The 22,662-nt window shown below is 37.4% G+C and overlaps 2 protein-coding genes across 3 annotated transcripts in view; one reads left to right on the top strand and one right to left on the bottom strand.

Moving 5' to 3' along the window:
• The window catches only part of LOC110327859 (protein NPAT), a 36,505-nt gene extending 14,856 nt beyond the window's left edge, over window positions 1-21,649 (bottom strand). For both annotated transcript variants that reach the window (XM_021207106.2, XM_029543004.1), the window contains exons 1-11: window positions 21,510-21,649; window positions 13,520-13,638; window positions 9,737-9,797; window positions 8,590-8,662; window positions 6,754-6,794; window positions 5,930-6,154; window positions 4,550-4,637; window positions 3,234-3,318; window positions 2,472-2,563; window positions 2,296-2,383; window positions 687-783 (exon numbers count right to left, since the gene is read on the bottom strand). In XM_021207106.2, the coding sequence (XP_021062765.1) occupies window positions 687-783; window positions 2,296-2,383; window positions 2,472-2,563; window positions 3,234-3,318; window positions 4,550-4,637; window positions 5,930-6,154; window positions 6,754-6,794; window positions 8,590-8,662; window positions 9,737-9,797; window positions 13,520-13,638; window positions 21,510-21,546 (1,006 nt within the window). In that variant the 5' untranslated portion in view covers window positions 21,547-21,649. The remainder of the gene's footprint in view (window positions 1-686; window positions 784-2,295; window positions 2,384-2,471; window positions 2,564-3,233; window positions 3,319-4,549; window positions 4,638-5,929; window positions 6,155-6,753; window positions 6,795-8,589; window positions 8,663-9,736; window positions 9,798-13,519; window positions 13,639-21,509) is intronic.
• A 344-nt stretch (window positions 21,650-21,993) lies between these two features.
• Atm (ATM serine/threonine kinase) overlaps window positions 21,994-22,662 on the top strand; it is a 100,557-nt gene continuing 99,888 nt past the window's right edge. The window contains exon 1 of the mRNA XM_021206460.2: window positions 21,994-22,133. The gene's annotated coding sequence lies outside the window, so the exon portion shown is untranslated. The remainder of the gene's footprint in view (window positions 22,134-22,662) is intronic.

Genomic DNA, 22,662 nt, shown 5'->3' with positions numbered 1-22,662 from the left:
CTTGGTAGACCAGGCTGGCCTCGAACTCAGAAATCCGCCTGCCTCTGCCTCCCGAGTGCTGGGATTAAAGGCGTGCGCCACCACGCCCGGCTTAACATGCTTCTTTATATGCCACTTACAAACACAAATTCAGGGACTTTTCTCACCAAATTTTCTTCTTTTTTTGGTTTTGCTATGCTGCCTTAGGCTAAGTTTTTAGTTCAAGCGATCGTCTTGCCCTCAGCCTTTTGACTGAGATAATGGGCACATGACATAGCACCTGGTTGTCAATGTTAAATGTTTATTAATAAATCTTCTAAGAATCTGTATATGTAATAAGTTCTTAGATAATGCTGATTCCATTGGCTGTTCTGACTGTAATGCCAAATACTTTGTATATTGGGAATTCATTTATATTTAGCTGTATTAGAAAAGACTCACTACAGCTCATGTTGACTGGTCAAAATACTCAAAATCAAAGAAAAACAAAACCCACACCCAAGAAAGAAAAAGAAAACCTCTATTTTTAGAGTTGAACTTTCTTGTAAAAATAAGGACCCACTTTCTCATGTCCATTATTTGCTGTAAGGAAACAAGCTGTTTTATAGAAGTCCTGTGTGATGTTACTTAATTCTGGGTTAGGTTACTCAATCATGTCAATAGAGAAAAAAATTTATCTAATTGTTAAATCAATACCCAATAATTACCATAGTCAAAAAGATCAAAGAGTGCCTGAAAGGCGGGGTCTGATTCTGTCTGCTCCAATATGTCTTGTATGGCTTCTTCAGACATGTGGATTTCACTCTAAATTAAAAATGAAGGAATGAAAAATTAGAATTAGTATGGGTTTAATACCAGAGAAATTACTCACATTGGTTATTGTTAACCTTTTACGTGTAAATATTTCCCTACAAGAAATTTTCTTCTGATTTTAATAAGAGGTTTCCGGGCTGGTGGATTATAAACTGTAGCAAATGACAAGAGTGAGGAGAGGACGGATCAGACTCTACTGCAAAGAGAATGTGTGGAAGAACAATATTCAACATCACAGAGGGGCTATCTGGTAATTGTTAGGTGCGAAGAAACAGATGGTGACAGAGTAAAAAGGAATGAGCACATGGCTCCAGCCCAAAAATTAAGCCAAGTACCAGGAGTGAAAAAGAGACCAGCAGTCCTACACATCCACAAGACAAACCCACAGTTCTCAAAGGCATTTTGAGGTTTTAGTAGATAGTGAGTGCTCCATTGTGCCAAGGAGGCCAGGAAGGAGAGAAGGAGAAGGACTACTTTGTCACTTGCTGTGTCTTGGAGGGCTATAAATAGACAAAATTGAGACAGAGTCTATTAAGATGAGGTACCCTGAGACCAGAAAATGGGGGATAATCACAAGTCAGGGATCCTAGAATCAACTTCCTACACATGAAGGGTGGGAGAGCTGTAGGAAGGAGTTCTAGGAATAATGAAGATAGATAAAGAAATACTGAAAACTGCTTGGCTTAGACAGTGAAGGATATAGGATATATATATATATATATATATATACACACACACACACACACACACACACAAAATTGAAGCAACTTTAAAAACATCTATCTTTTAAAAAATCTGCCACATTTAATCTATGAGTCCAGAGGTTCAGGGTGGGAATCTCTTGGGAACTTGTATTTCCTATGATTTCTGCTGGTTGTAATCCATACTGGGTAAGTGTCTTATATCTGACAGAGCTGTCTTTACTTCAGCTTTACTCATCTCTCAGTTTGTAGATTGCTAAGGTTGCCACTCTCTCAGTTGATATTATACTCTAGGGTAGCAATGGTATACAGAATACAGTTGGCAATAGTACTCCATAAATTGTTTTCTCATAAATTACCATCACCTGAACTCCAGAGCTGAGCTCTCTAGAACCATCTATTTGCCATTAAGTTCACTACTGTAAGAACTGAGAAGTCTGAAGTTTCAGCAAATTACTTCATGTCCACTGCCACACCCTTTGCCAAGGTATTTAATGTCTATAGAATTTTCAATGTATGGAGGCCAGCGCACTTAGACCAATCTCAGTACCATGTGTATTTCCCCAACTCCCAACATACTCCAAGACATCTGCTGGCTTGAATACTGTATTCACTATCCAAATGTGTTCAGAAACAGATTATATTTGTGATGAATGAACAGTCTATTTTAATTACTTTAAATTAGATTATACCCATGTAATTTTTTGGCAATGATTTTAAAACAAAACCAAAACACCATTTTATTCTGACTATACTTCCCTCACACTCTCTCACACTCATCCCCACACACATCTACCCATACCGGAAGTCCTAGCAGTTCATCAATTGACGTTTCTGGCTCTGCTGGATTGCTGTCTGTCTGTTTAGGTACTTGAGCAACACTACTATCACTGTAACACAGAAAGGAAAACCAAGAGACAGTTAGTGCAGTTGGGGGATTAGGTAAAAACAATCAGAAATTTGAATCATATAGCTCACCTAGTCAAAAACTTATTTATGTTTTCTGCTAGTTTTTCTTGAAGAGATTTGTTGCTTAATATTTTCTCTCTTGCATTCTCAATAACCATTTGCTGAAAAAGAAAATCAAGACTAGTAAAAGATAGGAAAGAATATTACATCATTCCCAAAACCCAACCCACCAAACCAAATGCAAATCACTTTTTGTGGTCACATTTATTTTGTCCCAGCAATTTGGGGAGCTGAGATAAAATAATAAACTGGAGTCAGGATTTTATGTACAATCTGGAACACAGGACAAGACCTCAATTCTAAATAAACAATTAAAAAATACAAAATGTCACAAAACCAAATCTATAGCAGTGGCTAGTTTTGATAAACATTAGTAGAAAGAAATGGAAGTTCTGGTGCCTCCATCTGCATTCAGGCCTGAACAAAATATTTTGCAATTCGGAAGTGTCATGAATCTTTCACCAACTTGGTCTTCACACCATCAGAATGCAGTTCTATGCGTTATACTATGTCAAGGTCTTCAATTTACTGATCCTGGTAAAAATGTTCAACTAAACTGCAGGAACCGGCAATCACAAATAATTTTTACTTGGTGCATTTGCCACAGGTGTGTTCTCTAATTGCTATTTTCCAGTTACAATCCCCTACTCCATAGGCAATCCTATTGCTCTCATATTCATACCAAACACATAAACACACCTAACTATTTATATATACGTCAGTGTTTTTAAACGTGAGAATACTTCAAACAATTTTTGGAAGGTCACTTACTTTTTCTACTGCAAATGCATTTGGATCCTGAAAATTCCTTGATGAATGTGGTCCAGATGATGTGAGGCTCTTCTTTTGTGATTCACTGAAATAAATTATAAAGCTTGTTTTTTAGTATCTAACAGAGCAATGGTAATATGTATACAAATTCTGAGATCATCATGGTAGTAGGCACATTTTTTTTCTCTTTTCATAAGAACAAAGCCAGAAGAGCCGAAAAGCATTACCAGACATGGATTCAGATGTAATGACTTCTATTAAAAAACAAAATAAAGATGAAAAGATAAGAAAAAGAAAGAAAACAAATGAATGGAAAAACAAAACAATCAAAAAACAAAGCCCCCCAAACAAAAATTAGCTCTGTGGTTGTAAGTGTCTAAGTTTTGTACTTTTATACCTTTTTCTTTCTTTCTTTAGTGGTAATGGGAATTTATGCTAGGCATGTGTTTTTCCAGTAAGCTACATTCTATGCTCTACCACCTATCTTATGATGGGATGCGAACCATTTTAGTAGTGGCTTTATGAAAAAAGTTTTAACTATTCATGGACTTTATAATAAAAAGTTTCTGAAAATGTTATTAACAAGTTTTACTATTTTATGTGGTTGAAAAGTTAAAAACTAATCAAAAAAAGAAAAAACATTGTTGGCAGATGAAGAATCGGATAAAAACCATTTAGAACTCTGACTGCTGATATGTTTTTAAAAATAGAAGTGAAGTAGAATAGGAATAATATACATAAGACAATAAAAACCACAAACATGCTTTCATGATTTAAAACTTCATACATTCTTGTGAACCATAACACACCCAAAAACATGCTGTCATGATTTAACTCCAGGTACTCTTCTGGATCAGAAGACTAACATATTAAGAAACACTACAGGGCTGGTGAGATGGCTCAGTGGGTAAGAGCACCCGACTGCTCTTCCAAAGGTCCGGAGTTCAAATCCCAGCAACCAGATGGTGGCTCANAACCATCCATAACAAGATCTGATGCCCTCTTCTGGAGTGTCTGAAGATAGCTACAGTATACTTATATATAATAAATAAATAAATCTTTAAAAAAAAAAAAGAAAAGAAACACTCTACAAATGAGTTAAGATCTGTCATAAGCTATACCATTACTCTGCACATCATTGATTAAAGGACAAAACTCTAATTCAGTTAAGTTACGATATTGGAAAAGATGTGTTTCGAATGTGTCACAAGAACTTAATCTAGTCTTAATAATTTATTCACAACACAAACACTTACTAAATTATCTTTTGTCTGCTTTTAAGTGACTATTGGCAATGTGCTGATTATATAAATTACCTTTTACGTCTACCAGGAGACATTAAACTGCTTTGAGTTTTCCTTTCCTGAGGACCAGGAATGGTATTCAAAGACTCTCCAGCTGTATCTTAAGAAAACATAGTAAGCCAAAGAAACAGAAATTTTATTAACTTGTAATGAGATGCTATTATTGTATATTAAAACCTAGAAAACATTTTCTGAGTACCACTATGAGCAAGGCTGTGTACAATATTGTAAAATGAATCAATGGTCCCTATGCACTAAAGATTGGACACTTGACACCGGACAAAGGAAACATAAAGGAAAAAAAAGTATAAAAAGAATTGACTGAATGCTCCTAGAATACAGGATTTGGAGAAAGACAGAAATGAACAATCTTCTTCTTGTTATTTTTCAAGGCAAGGTTTCTGCCTGTAGCCTCAGCTCTCCTGAAACTCTTTCTGTAGACCCAGCTGGCCTTGAAGTCAGAGACCTACATGCTTCTGCCTCCCCAGTGCTGGGATTAAGGGCATCTCTACTATACCTGAAATGAGCAGTCTTAATGGGTGGCAAAATTACTCGACTCATTAATAAGAGATGAACCCTGAATTCTATTCCCAAAGCACATACTAAAACAGCCTCCTACTTCTTACTACCCTGTTTTCACTTCAACAAGTATACATACAACAAGCACAATCTGGATTAGAACATAATTTCCAACTTTATTTCTAGCTCCAAGACTCAGCTGAGACTATAAAGAATATTCAGTACAGAAAGATGGTGGTATATTGGTAATATATTCCAGGACAGACTGACATTTACAGTTGAGGTGGTGAAATATAATGTACATTCTGATTAAAAACATAATCAAGTCTTTCCAATTATTACCCTAAAATTGAAAATTAGATGAGCCAGGCAGTGGTGGCGCACACCTTTAATCCTAGCACTTGGGAGGTAGAGACAGGCAGATTTCTGAGTTTCAGGCCAGCCTAGTCTACAGAGCGAGTTCCAGGACAGCCAGGGCTACACAGAGAAACCCTGTCTCGAAAAACCAAAAAAGGAAAAAAAGAAAGATAATTAGACGAGTTCAAGGTTGGCCTGCGGTTCAGTTAGAACAGAAAGAATTGTAGACTTCAGCTACAATGACTTCTAGATTGTAAATAAATATTTTTATTTGAAGGCATATAGCAGATGACCTTGAATTTGATTATCCTGCCTGCTGGGATTACACAGGTGAGCCAGTTTTAAATAAGAGTGAGACAAAAAATCCAGAGTTTTATGTTTACATTCCTGTGGCTGAACAACTGTCTGTTCTCTTTATAAATTCTTTCATCTCTCTCTTGGGCCATGATTTTATATTTTAAATTAAGCCATGGTTACTTGGATAAACTGAATTTAAAGAATAAAACTTAAACTTACTAGTTACAGTACTTTGTGGCTGTGACTGGTTGACCACCACAATATTTGACCTCACTGGAGTTGAAATTGGGCCAGTTGGTTTAATAGCTTGTGTGGCTACCAAAGGAGAAGTGGTAAACTGTCCTGAAGCATAAGGTAAAACCAGCAACTCTGAACTGACGGGAGCTGCCTGAGATGCCAGCCATCGCTGCCGCTTGATTTCTGCAATTCCATTTCTCGTTCGAGCTGAAACACATGGGCATTACAAAATTAACAGTGTCAGAGGTGTTTTACAATCTGACCAAGACACTATGCATGGTCTATATGCTGTAATATGTTAGATTTATAGATTAAAAAAATAGCTCTGAAAAACTTAAAATATTTTTATGCAACTATTTCTTGGGAAACAAACTAAAATAAAAACATTACAACTTCATATACCCCAAAGTACACCTGTTTTTCTATAACCTATAATGTTCCCCCAAAATTAAGATATTCAAAATTATAGATTGATTAAGGGTGCTACCACATGTAAGAGTTAAACTAGGACATACTTTATATGTATATATGCACACACACACACACAAATCACAAATTTGCATATATGCACATTCATGCACATATAGTTTTAACTTTGTTTTATATTGCTGAGGATTAAATCCAGGGCCCTATACATGCACTCTACCACTAAGCCACACCTTAAACTCCCTCAACTATGACAGATGAACATGTCTAATGATTGTACTAAAAAAAGAGTAATTTAAAGAAAACATAGATGTCTATTGTTAGTTAAAATGCGGATGAGACAGAGTGTGAGGTCAACCTTGATGAAGTTAAATACCAACCTCTCTGATGGGCAGCAAACCCTGGAGAACTCTGCATGCTCCTAACAATGAAACAAAGTCGTTAGTTTTTAAGTATTGCTTTCAGATGAGATATGTGCTGACTTAGTTACCAGACCTGAAGTTAATTATGAGTTAAAAGGCAATTTCCCTCAGATAAGGAGTCTACATGTCTTTTGGGGTATCCAACTGTGATTTCTTTTAGAAGAAAAACAGAACCATATAAACACTCATACAACATAATTTTGGTGATCAAATTCCTATCTAATCAATATGCTCTGATATTAAGGGATAGCCTGGCCCGACTTTAGAAACTTGTTACGTTTAAGTAAGCTACATATGAATATAGCATTCTCAATTCAATTTTGTAATGACAGAAACTTTTCTTAAAAATGTGATTCACGTATATTAATACTTTAGGATTTCAGAATTCAAGGATATCCTGCTGTCATGAAATTACTTTGTTGAACCTCCATATATGTAGAGAAGTACACAAAATTCTCAGTAGAAGCTTATTCTTTTACTGTAAATTATAATTATTTTTAACATATTTGGTTAGCAATCATAGACACTGGTTCCTATGAAATTCATCGAATCTCCAACAAGTGCCACAAAACTTAATGAACTGAACAAAGATTATTTTTTTAGTAATACACAAAAGTTTTGAGAAAACCTGTGTAAAATGAATCTTATTTTTATCTAACAGCTTACCAAAACAAACATCTCCCACTAAACCCTCAAAACTCAGTGACTTTATAAGACTTGAGTTGTAAAAGTCTTCTATTTTTTGTTATGTGTGTGCAGTATGTGTCTTTAGTGTACAGTGTGTGTACATGTGTGGCACACTCAATGAATGGAATGTAGAGGTAATGTCAGGCTCGTTCCTTAATTTCTCATGACCTTTCTTTTTTGAGTCAGATCTTTCATCAAAACATAAGTTCACAACTTGGCTAGGCTGGCAGCTGACCAATGGCCTTCAGGATTTCAGGTGTTTCTCCTCCCTACCAACCAGTCCTGGGGCTATATAGCCATGCACCACTGTGCACAGTTTTGTATATAGTATTGGGGGGGGGGTGTCAAACTCAGCTACTCATCTCTCTATAGTAGACACTATTACTGACTGAGTCACCTCTCCAGACACTGTAAAATTCTTTTGAAGATTATTTCCAAGGGCAAAAGAATGAGTTAGGGAAAGAAATATGAAGACAAAATTAGCAAATAAGATGCGGTTCACTTCTGGATTGAAACCATTTGTAGCCATTAGCCTAGACTGAGGATAAAAATGAGGCCTCTATTGAAGTTATGTGAAATATTCACTTGTAGCTTTGAGAGGAAGGGTTTTTCATTGAGATGCTATCATCACATACGAGATGTCCAGAAACTTACAGCAATAGGGCTGGTATCTTTTCAAGAATACTGAACCTGGCATTCCAAGGCTGTGAACTACATAGACAGTATGAGTATTCATACTATGAAAAATACTAGAAAATTCCAGAAGGAAGCAATTGGGCATGAAGTCAACAATTCTCTGAATATGTAATGAAGAAATGGTTGTCTAAAGGAATTTGTATCTTGGTCTAAACTGTTTCTAAATTGGTATGTAAAGTTGGGAATATCATTAAATTTTTGTATATTAAAATTCCCTCATTGGAAAATAATCTATTAAAAGTATTCAACTTGTTTCAAATTATTTTAAATTTAGAGTAGGAACCTCAATTACCCTCTAGAAAACTTTGAAATTAAAAAGATGTTACAAGGATATACTATAAGATCTTAAGAAGTCCTATAGCCAAAGTGTATTTACATTTATAAATCCGCACATCTTAATGGGCACAGTACCTGATCTGAGTGAGTGTGTGGTCTAGCTTCTTCCACAGAGATGACATTATTGTTGGGACATCATTTGATGTTTCTAAATAAGAGGAAATAAACTCAGTTGAAAAAATTCATTTTCAATTTGAACAAAGACATAGATGATAAACAGGAAAAAACAAAAACCTTGTCTCTTACTGAAATTACAGCAGAAATTGAGAAATAAGCCTATTTATAACTGTGCAAGTGTATAATGAGGTGGCTGTATTTTCTAAACCACCGAGAAGCAAATCTAATATAAATGAGAAAGTGTATCTAAATAACTTGTAAGGCTAATAATCTTATCTCCTTTGTATTAGAGAAAGATAAACAATATTATCAGAAAGTTAAAAACCTCCTATGTGCACAAATTTAGTCCTTGATATCTTTGTTAAAAATATCTATGAGCAATACTTTTTATTGGGCTAAAGACTCAGATACAACATAAAACAACTAACATGATACTTGCATATCTACTTTTCATGAATAAAGGTAAAGCTACTTTTCCTCTGGCTATTAGCTTATGACAATTAATCTAACAGTAATAGTTTTGATGATATGAATTATAGAAGCAATGTCAAGAGAATAAGTAATTCCCCTCTAAACTCATCAGAAATTTGAAAAATTTTTATGTTAACTATGAGCCAATATTTTGACTAAGTCCTATGCCTAGTCTCATATTATATAGAAGTCAAAATTAAATTATCAGTTCAAAGTATTTTAGCAAATAACACTGATTTGTTTATCAGTATAAATAACATAGAGCTAAGTTTTATTTCATTTTAAAACATGAGTTTTGGCTTATGTTGATTAGTTACCATCTGGAGTTTTAGAATTGGTTTTACTCAATATAAGCAGAAATAAATTCTGATTCCCAGTAAAATATATGTATCTTTTATTGTTTATCAAGAAAAGGTTTCTCTGTGTAGCCCTGACTGTCCTAGAACTCACTCTGTAAATCAGATTGACCTTGAACTCACAGAAATCTGCCTGCCTCTGCCTCCCAAGGGCTGGGACTAAAGGTGTGCACCCCCACCACTTGGCTCAGTAAAATATGTCTTACCAGAATAAGATTAAGTTTTTTCAAAGTTTTTAATGAGACAGTATCTTTAAACAACAATATTCAAGTTCTTACCTTTTGCTTTCATAGCTACATACTCATTCAAAATTGTTGTCAAGTTTTTTCCAAATAAGGACTGAAAGGCAAAAAGATAAGCATTACCAAAACCATACAATTTAGCACTTTCCCACAATAAAAGCCAATGAAAGATCTAGACTTCAGAAAATCATGTGAGAAAGGGTAGGGAAAGAAGCAGGACTGTTGGGCCTATATTCCAACAGTCACTAAAGGTATATGTAACACTTCTGCGAGAAAGAACTCTGCCTGTCGGAATGGTAACATGAGTCCTAATATAAAACAAAAAGCATGGTCATAAAAAGCAGTTTTCAGGAGGTAGTATTTTGTTATACTGTTTAAAAGAAAGAATAAGGACCCACATCAACCTGTTTTGACTGACCTGAAAGCAATGTAAACCATATAAAAATGAAGTTTTAAAAGTAAGTGTATATGAGATATCCTAAGGATATTTGTTCTTATTTCTGTCAACTTATCTACATGCCTTTCCTTATGACTACAACTCACGAGTACTCTGGTATAACAGTATGATTATACACGTAAGGTTAGAAAAAAGCAAGGATTTTGGGGCAAGAATTCTGATTTCAAAGCAGTAACAGCATGCAGCAAATTCTTTAAATACCTCAAACTGACTGCGGACATACTAGTATAAAACTTTTATTTTGAACAATATTGAAGACATATACTGAGAAAGATGTATGACAGGCAATTACATTCCCTTTCCCACTTAACTTTCAACACTACACTTTTTTTCCCCTTACTATGAATCCCAGGCTGGTCTTGGCTTCCTCGGTACTGGGATTAAGGCATATGGTATGGGCCTATATTCCTAAGTACTTGGAAGGGTAAAGCCGAAGGGCTGTAAATTCAAGTTCTGTTAGAGTTACAGAGAAAGTTTAAGACCAACTCAAGTAACTCAGGGAGATCCCAACTCAAAGTAAAAAAGAAACTGGGATATAGCTCAGGTGGAGAATACTTATTCAACATAAAGCCTGAGGAAGCAGGAGATTCACCTAAGTAATCACTCTCTGGGGTTTTTTGCTCTTGTTTTTTTTTTTTTCCTTTCTTTCTAATAATGATGTGTAGTAAGTAACCAGTAACTAGTTATTGCTAAATGACTGAATGAAGAAATGGTTCACCTCTGCATAGTGACAATCTGATATCCAGCCTTCCTAACACTGTGAACCTTTATACATTTTCTCATGTTGTAGTTACCCTTGGACCATAAATTTATTTTCATTGCTACTTCATTAACTGTAATTTTGCTACTGTTATAAATCATAACGCAAACAAACATTTGTTTCTAGATGGTCTTAGGTGACCCCTGTGAAAGGCTGTGATCTACTGGTTGAGAACTTCAGATTTGGTGAGAGACAGATATTCCTTTCCTTTGGTCTCTCAGCACAAGGATGAAGTCATAGTCACAGAATATCCCTTCCCCTCCGATTTTTATCAACTCATTTTATTTCTTGTCTTCACTACTGTTCTGAAACTCAACTAAGAAAAATACTCAGTAATAGAAAGTAATACAGTAAAGATCTATTGCTGTGCAAATATAAGAACTTTGTGCATTTAGTTTAATGTTTAGAATCTCAGTTTACTTATAGGGAGAGAAGGTCCAGAGGGTAACAGGGCATCCTACCCATTTAGAGACCCAAGTTCAGTTCCCAGCATTAACACTGGACAATTCACAACTACCTGATACCCTCCTTCTGATCTCTGAGAGTTCCTGCATTCATGTGTGTCTACTCCCACACAAACATGGACAAGTACACATAATCAAAAAAATTAATAAGAGTCTAAAACAAATGGGACATGAGTACCTTTTTGTACTTTGTAAGTTTTAATTTAATTTTTAAGATTTTTATTTTTAAAATTTTAAAATTCAATGAGGAGCCTAAAGACAGCTTAGAGTTCAGTAGCCCATTCTTAGCACCTTACAGCACTGGCATCTTATATAAACAAAATACTTTTATCAACACTAAAAGTAACATTAGTATGAAACTACTGGAACTTATCAAATTCCCAGTTTGGAAGTTTTCTCTGAAATGTGAATCTAGAATTCTAGATTATACTTAAGCATTATATTTTATTAGTCTCTTCTGGTGAGTTTTCTAGTCTTTTTCTTGATTTTGACACTTTAAAATGATATAGAATTCTGACTCTTCAAGATTTATTTTATTTTTGTTTGGGTGTGCAAGCATACAAGGAAGCCAAAAGAGGGTGCATGATCCCAAGTAACTGCAACAAAAGACAGCTGTGAGGTCAGCCCAGTAAGAGCCAGCAGACGGGTGCTTGAGCCATCTCTTCCAGTTTCCCAGCACTTTCAGATCATTCAGAATTGTTTGTGGTATTCCAATCATTTTTCTACATAAAATTCAGAATTCAGCATGTTGCTTTCTATAAAACTGTGGGGATTCTGACTGATCAAACTACAGTGAAATTAGGGAGAACTGACTCAACACTACTGAATTGTTAATTTATACACACAATGTTCATTTTATTCACATCTTTTTCTTTCAAGCAAACATTACACACATATTTTGTTAGGTTACTCAAGCATTCTGTTTGTTGTTATTGTAAGTAGGTACTTTAAAAACTGAAATAACTGTTTATTGCGCATATGTAAAAGTAGAGTGGAATTTTGCATATTTTGTATCCTATGTCCTTGGTAAATGTCAGTTTTGTAGATTCTTTTAGGCTTTTTTATAGAAAAATGACCATTAATAGTTAAAATTCCACTGAAGGAGCCATCCTTAACATACATCTACTAGTACCATATGAAAACATGTAATTCCAGAGTATTCTTTTTATATTTAGATATCTAAAAAAAAAGTTACAATTTTTTTTTTTTTTTTGAGACAGTTTCTCTATATAGCCCTGGCTGTCCTGGAACTCACTCTGAAGACCCGGCTAGCCTCGAACTCAGAAATCCACCTGCCTTTGCCTCCCAAGTGCTGAGATTAAAGATGTGTGCCACCACTGCACGGCTGACAATTTTTTTTTTAATTTATTTTATGTATATGAGTATACAGTCACTGACCTCAGACACACCAGAAGAGGGCATCAGATCCCATTGCTCTGGTTGTGAGCCACTGTGTGGTTGTTGGAAATTGAACTCAGGACCCGTGGAAGTGCAGCCAGTGCTCTTAACCACTGAGCCATCTTTCCAGTTCTGTGACAGTAATTTTTTTTTTTTTGATTTATTTATTTATTATATGTAAGTACACTGTAGCTGTCTTCAGACACTCCAGAAGAGAGAGTCAGCTCTTGTTAAGGATGGTTGTGAGCCACCATGTGGTTGCTGGGATTTGAACTCTGCACCTTTGGAAGAGCGGTTGGGTGCTCTTACCCGCTGAGCCATCTCACCAGCCCCTGTGACAATAATTATTAAATTTTAATTTTTTATAAGGTCTCGCTGTGTGGCCCAAGTTGGTCTGAAAGAAATGATAATCACCCCTGTCTCGGCCTTCTAAAATCTGCATTATAGATGTATAATACCTGGCTAAATCTCTGCTTCTCAGTTATGTGAACTACACACTGTGATAAGTCTTGTAGCTTTTACCAAAGCTGACTTGGTTGATGAGTGACAAGGGTCTTGCTAGGATGCCTAGGCTGTCCCTAAATCCCTGGGCTCAAGTGATCCAGCGATTATCTTAGGTTCCCAATCAGATAGGAAAAGACATTTGGCATAGTGCCTCCTTATACAGCTCAAAGGCTCTGCTTTACAGTCTTCTGGGTTGGTTAGTAATGAAAAGTTCCTGAAAGGAGTAAGTAACTCACCAGTAAGCAGGCTGGGATAAAACCTTCATCAGTACAGTGTTCTGCATATTCTTTTAAATTTGAACTTTCCAAAATAAAAGTCTGGCAAGTAGATGTGAGGTTTTCTTGTTGTAAGTAACCTAAATGAAGAATAGAAGTTTTAATACTTTCATTAAACTCTGTACTCTTAAAACTGCTAGAGTATGTAGGAAAGCCTTAAGTGGAGCCTCAGGCAAAACATGCCAGTTTTACAGCCTTTCAGTTGGTTGTGATGCAGTATAAAGCACAATGATTCTGACCACGAGTTCCTCCACAGGATGCAATTCTAGTTAAGCTTTTCTTTTAGTAAAAAGAGATCTCTGACAGAGTGCAACCAGTGCATAGTAAACTTGGAGAAAGGGTAGCAGGGAACTAGTACGTAGCAAGTGCATTCCACTACTCCATGACTACCATGATAACTAGGTGAGAGGATGAATATGTATGCTTACTGGATTATCCAAAACAACATCCTCTCAGCATCACTTATCACTAGCCAATTCATGATTTATCAAATCGAAGAGAGATCTATACATACAGTGTTTCAGGTCAGAAGGATATTCTTGATATTAATTCCAATAAGAACTTCAACCTTATCAAGTGAAGGCTAAAGGTTGGTAACCACTTGGGGCTCTGTATTAAAGTTATCAAAAAAGCTCACTGGAGGAAAAGAAAGAATAGTTTTTTGTTGTTGTTTGTTTGTTTGAGTCAGGGTTTCTCTGTGTATTCCTGGCTGTACTAGAACTCACTCTGTAGACCAGGCTGAACTCAAACTCTAGAGACCTGCCTTCCTCTTCCTTCTGGAATTAAAGGCACATGCCACCACCACCTGGCAATAATAGTTTTTTAATAACTCATGCTGTAACAAGTTGATATCTGCTTGCAAAAATGAAGCTGGCCCCCAAATCCCCACTCTATTAAAAAATTACCCCCCTAAAATAAAATACCTAACTGTAAAGTCTAAGATTATAAAAGTGTTTAGAAAAACAAATAATAACAAGAGATTTTTTTTTGGTCTTGGATTGAACAAAGATATAACGATTAAGCAATGATATATTCAGGTATAACACCTGAAACACAAGCAACCAAAGAAAGAGATAAACTGAATACCAACATTTCAAATTTATGTTTATAAGGATAAGGTAAAGTAAAACAATAACTTTTAAAATGCAAGAAAATATTTGCATATCATTTATCTCCTAGATGCTAGAAACCAAACTAGAACTTGAAAGGGACAAAAATAAATATACAATATAATTAAGAAATGAGCAAAAGGTTTGCAAAGAAGATAATACAACTTGTGAAAAGACATTCATTTTACCATATACCCTGGGACAGAAATCCTAACACCCATCATGACCTGAATCACTCTTCAAATCATGCTAAGTGAAGTTACATATGAAAGCCACAATATTTCAATTATATGTGATGTCCATAAACAGCAAATTCATACATAAAAATAGGTAAGTGGAGGATGGGGAAACTGAGAGTGCCTGTTATCAGTATGGAATTTTTTGTTAGAGATAGGCAAATGTTTTGGAATTAGCAGTCCTATTCTATATTAGAAATATTATAAGCCCCCCAGATTTTATATTGTGTCAATTATACACTGCAACTAAAAAAAAAAAAAACAACCCAACTATAAATTCATAACACACTACATGAAGCTTTAACTGTTAGGTTTAATAGATGATTTCTAAAGTCTCGTCCTATTTTAAAATTTTAAGGCTTTTCTTCACTTGGAAATATATACATACTCACTTCTAATTAAAAACAAACAAAAACAAAGCAGGAGCTGGAGATGGAGTTTTTGATTAAGAGCACTTGCTGCTCTTCCAGAGGACTGGGTTCAAATTTTAGCACTTACACTGTGGCTATCAATCATTTTTAACTCCAGTTCTAGGAGCCTCAACATCCTCTTCTGACCCTATGCATTGTATGTGTGTAATACAGACATACACACAGGCAAAACAGTCACACGCACGCACACGCGCACGCACACACACACACACACACACACACACACACACACACAAATAAATAAAATAATAAAAAACCCAACCCCGGTAAGAAGGCCTACAAAGCCATTACACATGAGTTTTAAAAAGGAAAGAGCAAGAAAAAGGTCCTCTCATTTTAGGCACTACCTTTATGGTTTGTGAATTAACGTATCACTTTCTTCTTCTAGTTAACAAATAGGTTTTATAACTTCTAATTTATATGAAGAAAAACAAATAAATATTCAAATATTTCCTGGAGCATAAGAAGCATTTAGAAACTAAACCAAACCAAACCAAACCAAGAAAACCAAACAAAAACAAACAACCAGACCAAAACAAACAGGCAAAACCTTCAAACAAACCCTTTATTTCGGATTATCCCTACTTTAAAATTGCTATCACTGAAGATCATATTGCAAATTACATGAATTAAAATGATACATCTGGCCTCGCAAGACAGCTTCAGCTGGCAAAGGCATCTGCTTCATGAGTCTGATGATTTGGTGTGAACCCTGGAGCCCATAGTGGGAGGAGGCAGCCAACTCCTTAAAGTTATCTTCTGACTTCTCCACATGTGCACATCCTTTCTGTCACATACGGCTACCTTCATCTCTCACACAAAATAAAAAAATTCAATTGTAAAAAAGTCTTTTCCTGCTTGTGAAATATAATCATCTTTAAAAACTTTCCTCAGTATTCTCAAAATATTTGGATTGAGGGAGGTGACACTAGGAATCTGTGACCACAAATTTCAAACATATAAACCACTGAAATCACCTTGGAATCGGGACAGCTGGAACTTTTTCTTCAGGTTTTGGATTTGGATTGGATCCACCAAATACATTTTTTTTCATCCTACAGAGTTCTAAAAGCATTAATCGCCTGCATGTATTCAGTCACTTGAGACTTGTGACAGGTGGTCGTTATGAACTAGGACTCCTAAACATTTTTCCTTCCTGGAGAACACACATTCCTAAGAAGTGGCAGCATCCTAAAAGAGGGTAGAAACGGCTCCTCAGAGAAATCGGAAAATTTAATACAAGAAATATACATCTAATACAAAAAGATACACAGTTTTTTTTTGTGACATTAAAAATATTTGTGGGCTGGAGAGATGGCTCAGCGGTTAAGAGCACTGACTGCTCTTCCGAAGGTGCAGAGTTCAAATCCCAGCAACCACATGGTGGCTCACAACCATCCTTAACAAGATATGACTCCCTCTTCTGGAGTGTCTGAAGACAGCTACAGTGTACTTACATATAATAAATAAATAAATCTTTAAAAAAAAATAAAAAAATAAAAAAAAATAAAAATATTTGTGGGGGACTGGAGAGATGGCTCAGCGGTTAAGAACGCAGACTGCTCTTCTGAAGGTCATGAGTTCAAATCCCAGCAACCACATGGTGGCTCACAACCATCCTTAACAAGATATGACTCCCTCTTCTGGAGTGTCTGAAGACAGCTACAGTGTACTTACATATAATAAATAAATAAATCTTAAAAAAAAAAAAAAAAAAGATAATTTATCCATGACCTATGAAAAATATGATCAATTGTGCTAGTATGCCTTGGGAAAAGAATATCAGATATGACAGTTCATGATACATTGTAAATCAGTACAAGCTTGCATAGCATATTTGAGAAAAGGCTCTGTGAAAATGGTGCATCACTGCTACTTTTTATAGAAATGTATAGCCGTCTAGAAATTCCTGAGACATTATGTTCTACTCTCAAATTATGCTTTGGTAAAATTTGAGCTTTAATTTTTGGTTAAATTTGGTAAGTTCTGCTTTACTTTGTCTTAAGAGTTCAAAAACAATGTAGAAAATACCTGAAAATGTTCAATGATACCATTGTTTATATGATTAACTGGTTATGTCCTACAAAAATGCCTACCCACCACCATTAACCATCTGACCATAACCAATTATCAATCACATGACAGATAAAATCTTAACTATGTATCAAGGGTCTTCATAAATTGGGGAAACATTTTAAGAGATTGGTCTTTTTAGGAAGACAAAAAGGAGTCCAAAGAAAGCAAGAGCCAAAGCTCTGTTTGTGTAAATATCTCCTTCATGTACTGATTCCCCAGCAATACTGATGGTTTAATATCCCTGAAAGAATATAATTTCTTAATAAGAAATAAGTTCTTATCAAGTAACAATGTCTTGTAGTACTAGATCTACAAATATAAAATGTATGGCTTCAATCCACAAATTATAATTTACAAGGAATTAGAAGAGATTACTTTAGGATTGACTAAAAGTACTGAGAAAGTAGGAATGGCTTAGTTTATGGGAAGATACAGACTAAGGAATTTACTACCAAGAATGGAAAATAACTGTTCAAGGGGGTGATACGCTCCAAAGTATTGATAGCATATATGTAGGAGTTGTTTGGGGACCTAGTATGAGCGCTGCATAAAAGAATAGTTAACAAGTTTCAACTGAAAAGACAAAAATGGTTAAGAACCATGGAAAACTGGATTGGAGAGATGGCTCATCAATCAAGAGTGTATATTACTCTTCCAAAGGACCTGAGTTTGATTCCTGGCTCCCACTTAAGGTGGTTCACAACTGCCTGCAAATCCAGCTCCAAGAAACCTAGTATCTCTGGGCACTCATGCACACACGTACACAGAGAGATTAAAAATAAAGTAACACAAACATGAAACACTTCAAGTGTCAGCAGTGAGTGTAGGTATTATTCAAGATGTAGAATGATTATTACAATTGCATTCTGGTAAACGTTTATTATATCATTGTCTTTAATATAAAAGAAAATAAAACCAATGGCTCCTGATCTCTTAATAATATGTCAGTACTAGTCCTGTTTACCCTTAAACCAATTCTTTATTTTCTAGGATTCTATTTTGGAAGCTAGACTTCAAGCAGGCAGTTACCCAGCTGACCTATCAGCCAGCTTCCAGCTAAGTTTCTAAAAGGGGAAGGGCTTGTATCAGACTGGAATTCAGGAGGAAAAAGCCTTATTCCCTGATTGTCTCAAGAATCTTTGCTCTGACTAGACAGTCCCTTAATCAGACAAGACTTGAATTTCATCTTCCACATGGTTATCTCTGGGATGCTTTCCAATGCCCAGTCTCCAGGATTAGCATGGCTTCCTGCTGTGCTGAGTTCCTTCATCGCAGAAGCTAAGAAGCTTTTGTACCACCTGTGTAACCAAGTCCCTCATTAAATCCTATCACATTATATGACTTAGTTTCTGTTTTCTGAATGGACACCAACTCATACAGAAACCTATTTATGAAATTGAAAAAAAATCTGAACCCTTCAATCATAAATGTGCCCCTTTTATACATAGAAGTTAACATTTTTGAAGTACCTAAGAATTCTGAAACTTGAATCCAAAAACTCTTGCTTGAATCTAAGATAGAGAATACTGAGTAAGAAAGTTTCAGTTTAGGAAGAAGAAAGAAAATTTAGAGGTAGACAGTAGTAATTAATACTACAGAACCATAAACTTAAAAATTGCTATAATTATCAATTTTGTTATGTGTACCTCACCAAGAGAATCTCTACCCACCAACAAAGTTACTTTAAAATCTACTTTAAGAACTTTCTGATATATTTGACTTGAACCTTTAATACAAGTATATTAGGAACACAGGGGAAAGAATATTTGGAAAAATGTAAGTGAGTACTTTAGTATACTGCAGCCTAGCACAAATATTGAAAAGATGAGGCTGGGTAGAAAGACAGAATAATCAGCTCTACAGAGCACTTCCTATGACATATTAGTAGTAAAAGTCAAACTGATGACCTAAAGGCAGCAAACAATGTATCTTGGTCATTTGAAAAATTCCATCAAGGCAATAAATAGCTGGCTGAGTAGAGAACAATTAGGTGAATAATTCAGTGCAGTAAGCTGAAGAGTTAGAGGAAAGTGAACTAGTAAAGCTACTAAGTAACAGGCAGTTTACTAGTAATCTCCTGGGTGACACAGGGCACTGGACAATGTGAGAGAATTTAGAAAAATGTTTTGGTATTAAAGAGTTAAAAAAAATAAAGATGGGAATGCTAAATGCAATTACTTTTCCTCTTATGCTTAAAAGTCTGGCACTGTTTGGAACATGACAACAGAACAACCAACAACAAAAACCATATGCAATCAATAAAGAGGGGCTAAGAGTGGTAAGGGGGTACCACAGAAGGACCTGAGCAAGCATTAAACCTGTAGATAGAAGTATGTGTGTAAAGACAGTACTAAATAACAGAATTGAAAATAGTGGGAGGCTTTTTGTATTCCAAGTTCAAAAGAGGTTCAATTTTTGGATGCTTCAATAATATTTGCAACCAGAGTATACATGAATTGCAAGTAGAGTATGTGGAAAGACATCATAATTCCAAAACAGAATGGGAGGCATGCTGGAATTCATGGCAATGAAAGTGGAATGGATGAAAAGCAACAACTTAAGTTTCTAGGCATCAAGAGAGTAAGTTACAGCTTGTTAGTAGAGCAGAAACATAATTATTCCAATTAGAAAGGCCCTGTCATTTCCTTAAGGTTTTCTTAACAAGACAGGACTTTCTCTTCAGGGGATATGCTGACAGTATGTAAAGGCCCTTCCCACCCCCTTTCTTACAGGAGGAAAGACATCCTACTGGTATCTAATGAAGAGAAATCAGGGTTGCTGTTAAACATCCCATAAAGTCTGAGGGAAAAAAATATGGAAAAATACTCATAAAAATTATCCACTTTTCAATGTTCATATTACCAAACTCCAGAAGACACTTTTGAGGCTATGATCATGGAATTTTATATGGACCACAAGACTGCTAAAAGTCGCAGTTCTTGCCTGAACAATATGTACAGGCGGGGAAAAAAATTCATAGTGAGTCTACTTTTCACCAAATTTCGTATGAGCCTAATTTAAAAATTACAAGAATGCTAACATTAAAAAAAAAATCACAGGTATAAATTTAACTAAGTCTGATGAAGTAAAAAACAATGAAAACATTCAAAACACTACTTTTTGTATTTAAGTTTCTCCAAAAATGGACAGTACAACTGTGTACAGAGCCTCTTAAATAAGTCCTGCCTAACGTGCAAATTTTATTTTTTGGACAGGACTGGGCACAAAGCAAATGTTTGTAACGGCTGTGGAAACTATGGAATGCTTCCTCATACTTCGACCACTTTCTTGTAGAGATGTCCCAAATGTTTCAAAGTCACTGTCCAGTTTTCAGCCCAAGAGGCTCTTGTTCCCTGCAGAACAATCCCTTTTATTCTTTCACAGGACAAACAACGAAAACAGTCTTACACGGAGACAGTATCTCCCGACCGACCAGTGGTCTATGAACAAACCCTTTTCGAAAATGGAGGAAAACGAGGGCTAGACGTGTGCAGCCAGAAGTCAGTCGTCGTACCTCCTAAATATTTGCTCCAAAACACGACACGCTGCCGTTCTGAAAAATGCAATTGGCGTTTCAAGCCACTATGGTGGACCAGGGGCGTGGGGACCTCCCTGTGTCCCAAATTCCCAGTGCTAAGGTCGGGTTATGGGTAAGGGTGTCGCAAAGTCTTTCCACAACGCTGGGCAGCCGGGGGAGCGGGTTTTTTTCCGCCCTCTTTTCCTCTATCAGTCCCGGCTCTTGACAAGGGAAAGGGTGGGGGACACGCAGCCTCGTCCATCACGCAGACGACACTCCTTCAGGTGTCCCAGCGGGCTTGGCTGTGCCTCGGAATGCAGGCCCCAGGTGTTCCCCGCCGAGCTTCTTTCTCCCTTCGGCTGCCCCCATCGCGCAGCACGAGGAGAAGGGACATCCCTACACCAAGGAGCTCCGAATGTCCCAAGCCGCCGAGGGACCGAGCCTCTCCGCTAGTCTGAACTTGGACGCGAGCAGACCACTCCTCAAAGCTTCCCCACCCCGAGCAGCCCTCCCCCCCAGCCCCTGGTCTTTCCGTCCCCTCTGCCCGGGTCCGATCACCCGCCCTCCCAGGCCGCCGCTTACCCAATACCAGCCTGGCTACATCCGAGGGTAACAGCATGATCCGAGCTGCACAGGGAGCGGCCTGAAGGGAAGAGACTCAACTCAAAGCAAACACGGCGACAGCCCCGGCGCCGCCGCATCTCCCGGTTCCACTGGCGGTGCTGAACCCGCGGCAATTTGTCCCGCCTCTTTCGTGCCACACCAACCAATCGCTTCCGCGGGAGACAGAAAGGCGCCGAAATGAAACCCGCCTCCGTTCTCCTCGGAATCGTCGTCATTTCCGTCTGCGGAGGGTTGTGGCCAGAGGGGACCGGGTGGCCCGGTGTAGGAGCGTCGGCCTCTGGGCGGAGTTGCGGGAGCGAGGGCAATCGCCATTGGTGCGCAGTGCGCAGGCGCGTTTCCTCAGGCCGGGAGAATGTTTTGAGCAGAGCGAGTGTTTTGAGTTGGAGAGCGCGTGATGCCTACGCGCAAGCGCAGTCGTGCGGCGGCGCACGCCGACTTCTTCCTTTAGGGCACCCGTGCGGTACCAACTTGCTGCTTTAGAGCCGGAAGCGGGAAGGCGTGCGTGCTGAACCAGCTGCTAGATCCGTGCGCGCGGGAAAAGGCGACGCGACCTGGGTTTGCCTCGGCAGGCAGAATGCAACGGTAGGAGCGAGGGACGAACGCTCGGAGACTTCTATGAGGGGGAAATTCTCTTCAGACCCCATCTTTCCTCAGCTTCCGAATGGTTCTTACCCCTTCTCTCCTGCACGGCCGTCGTCTTCTCCCTCTTTCTGCAGACCCTGGGTGGAGTGAGCCTGAACCTTCCCTTCTGCACGTCCCTCTTTCCTGTCTGTCACCTTAAGGGTTCTGGTCGATCTAGGAGATTTTTTAAATCTCATACTTTAGTCTCAGAGCGTTTCTTTATATTTAAGCTACAGGTTTGCACATCGTAGTTAAGAGCACGGGCTCGGAAATCAGTCTCGAGAATTCCAATTCTCATTGTCAGTTGTATTGCCTGTGTTGTCTGTAGTAGGTAAGTGGCAGCCCCTAAGAGCCTTTGAAAATGTTTTACCTGCACTCCTCCCCCGGTCCCACCCCCGCCACCTGGCACAGATAAGTAGACAGCTACTTTTCCAAAGCGACAATGTGATAGGCAGGACTGGTTCTGTGGAAACTGAGCCTGAAAGAATCG

This window comes from Mus pahari, chromosome 10 (genome assembly GCF_900095145.1).
Source record: "Mus pahari chromosome 10, PAHARI_EIJ_v1.1, whole genome shotgun sequence".
Taxonomy (NCBI): Eukaryota; Metazoa; Chordata; class Mammalia; order Rodentia; family Muridae; genus Mus; species Mus pahari.
The sequence above is the reverse complement of the archived record's forward strand: the minus strand, read 5'-3'. Positions and strand labels throughout refer to the sequence as shown.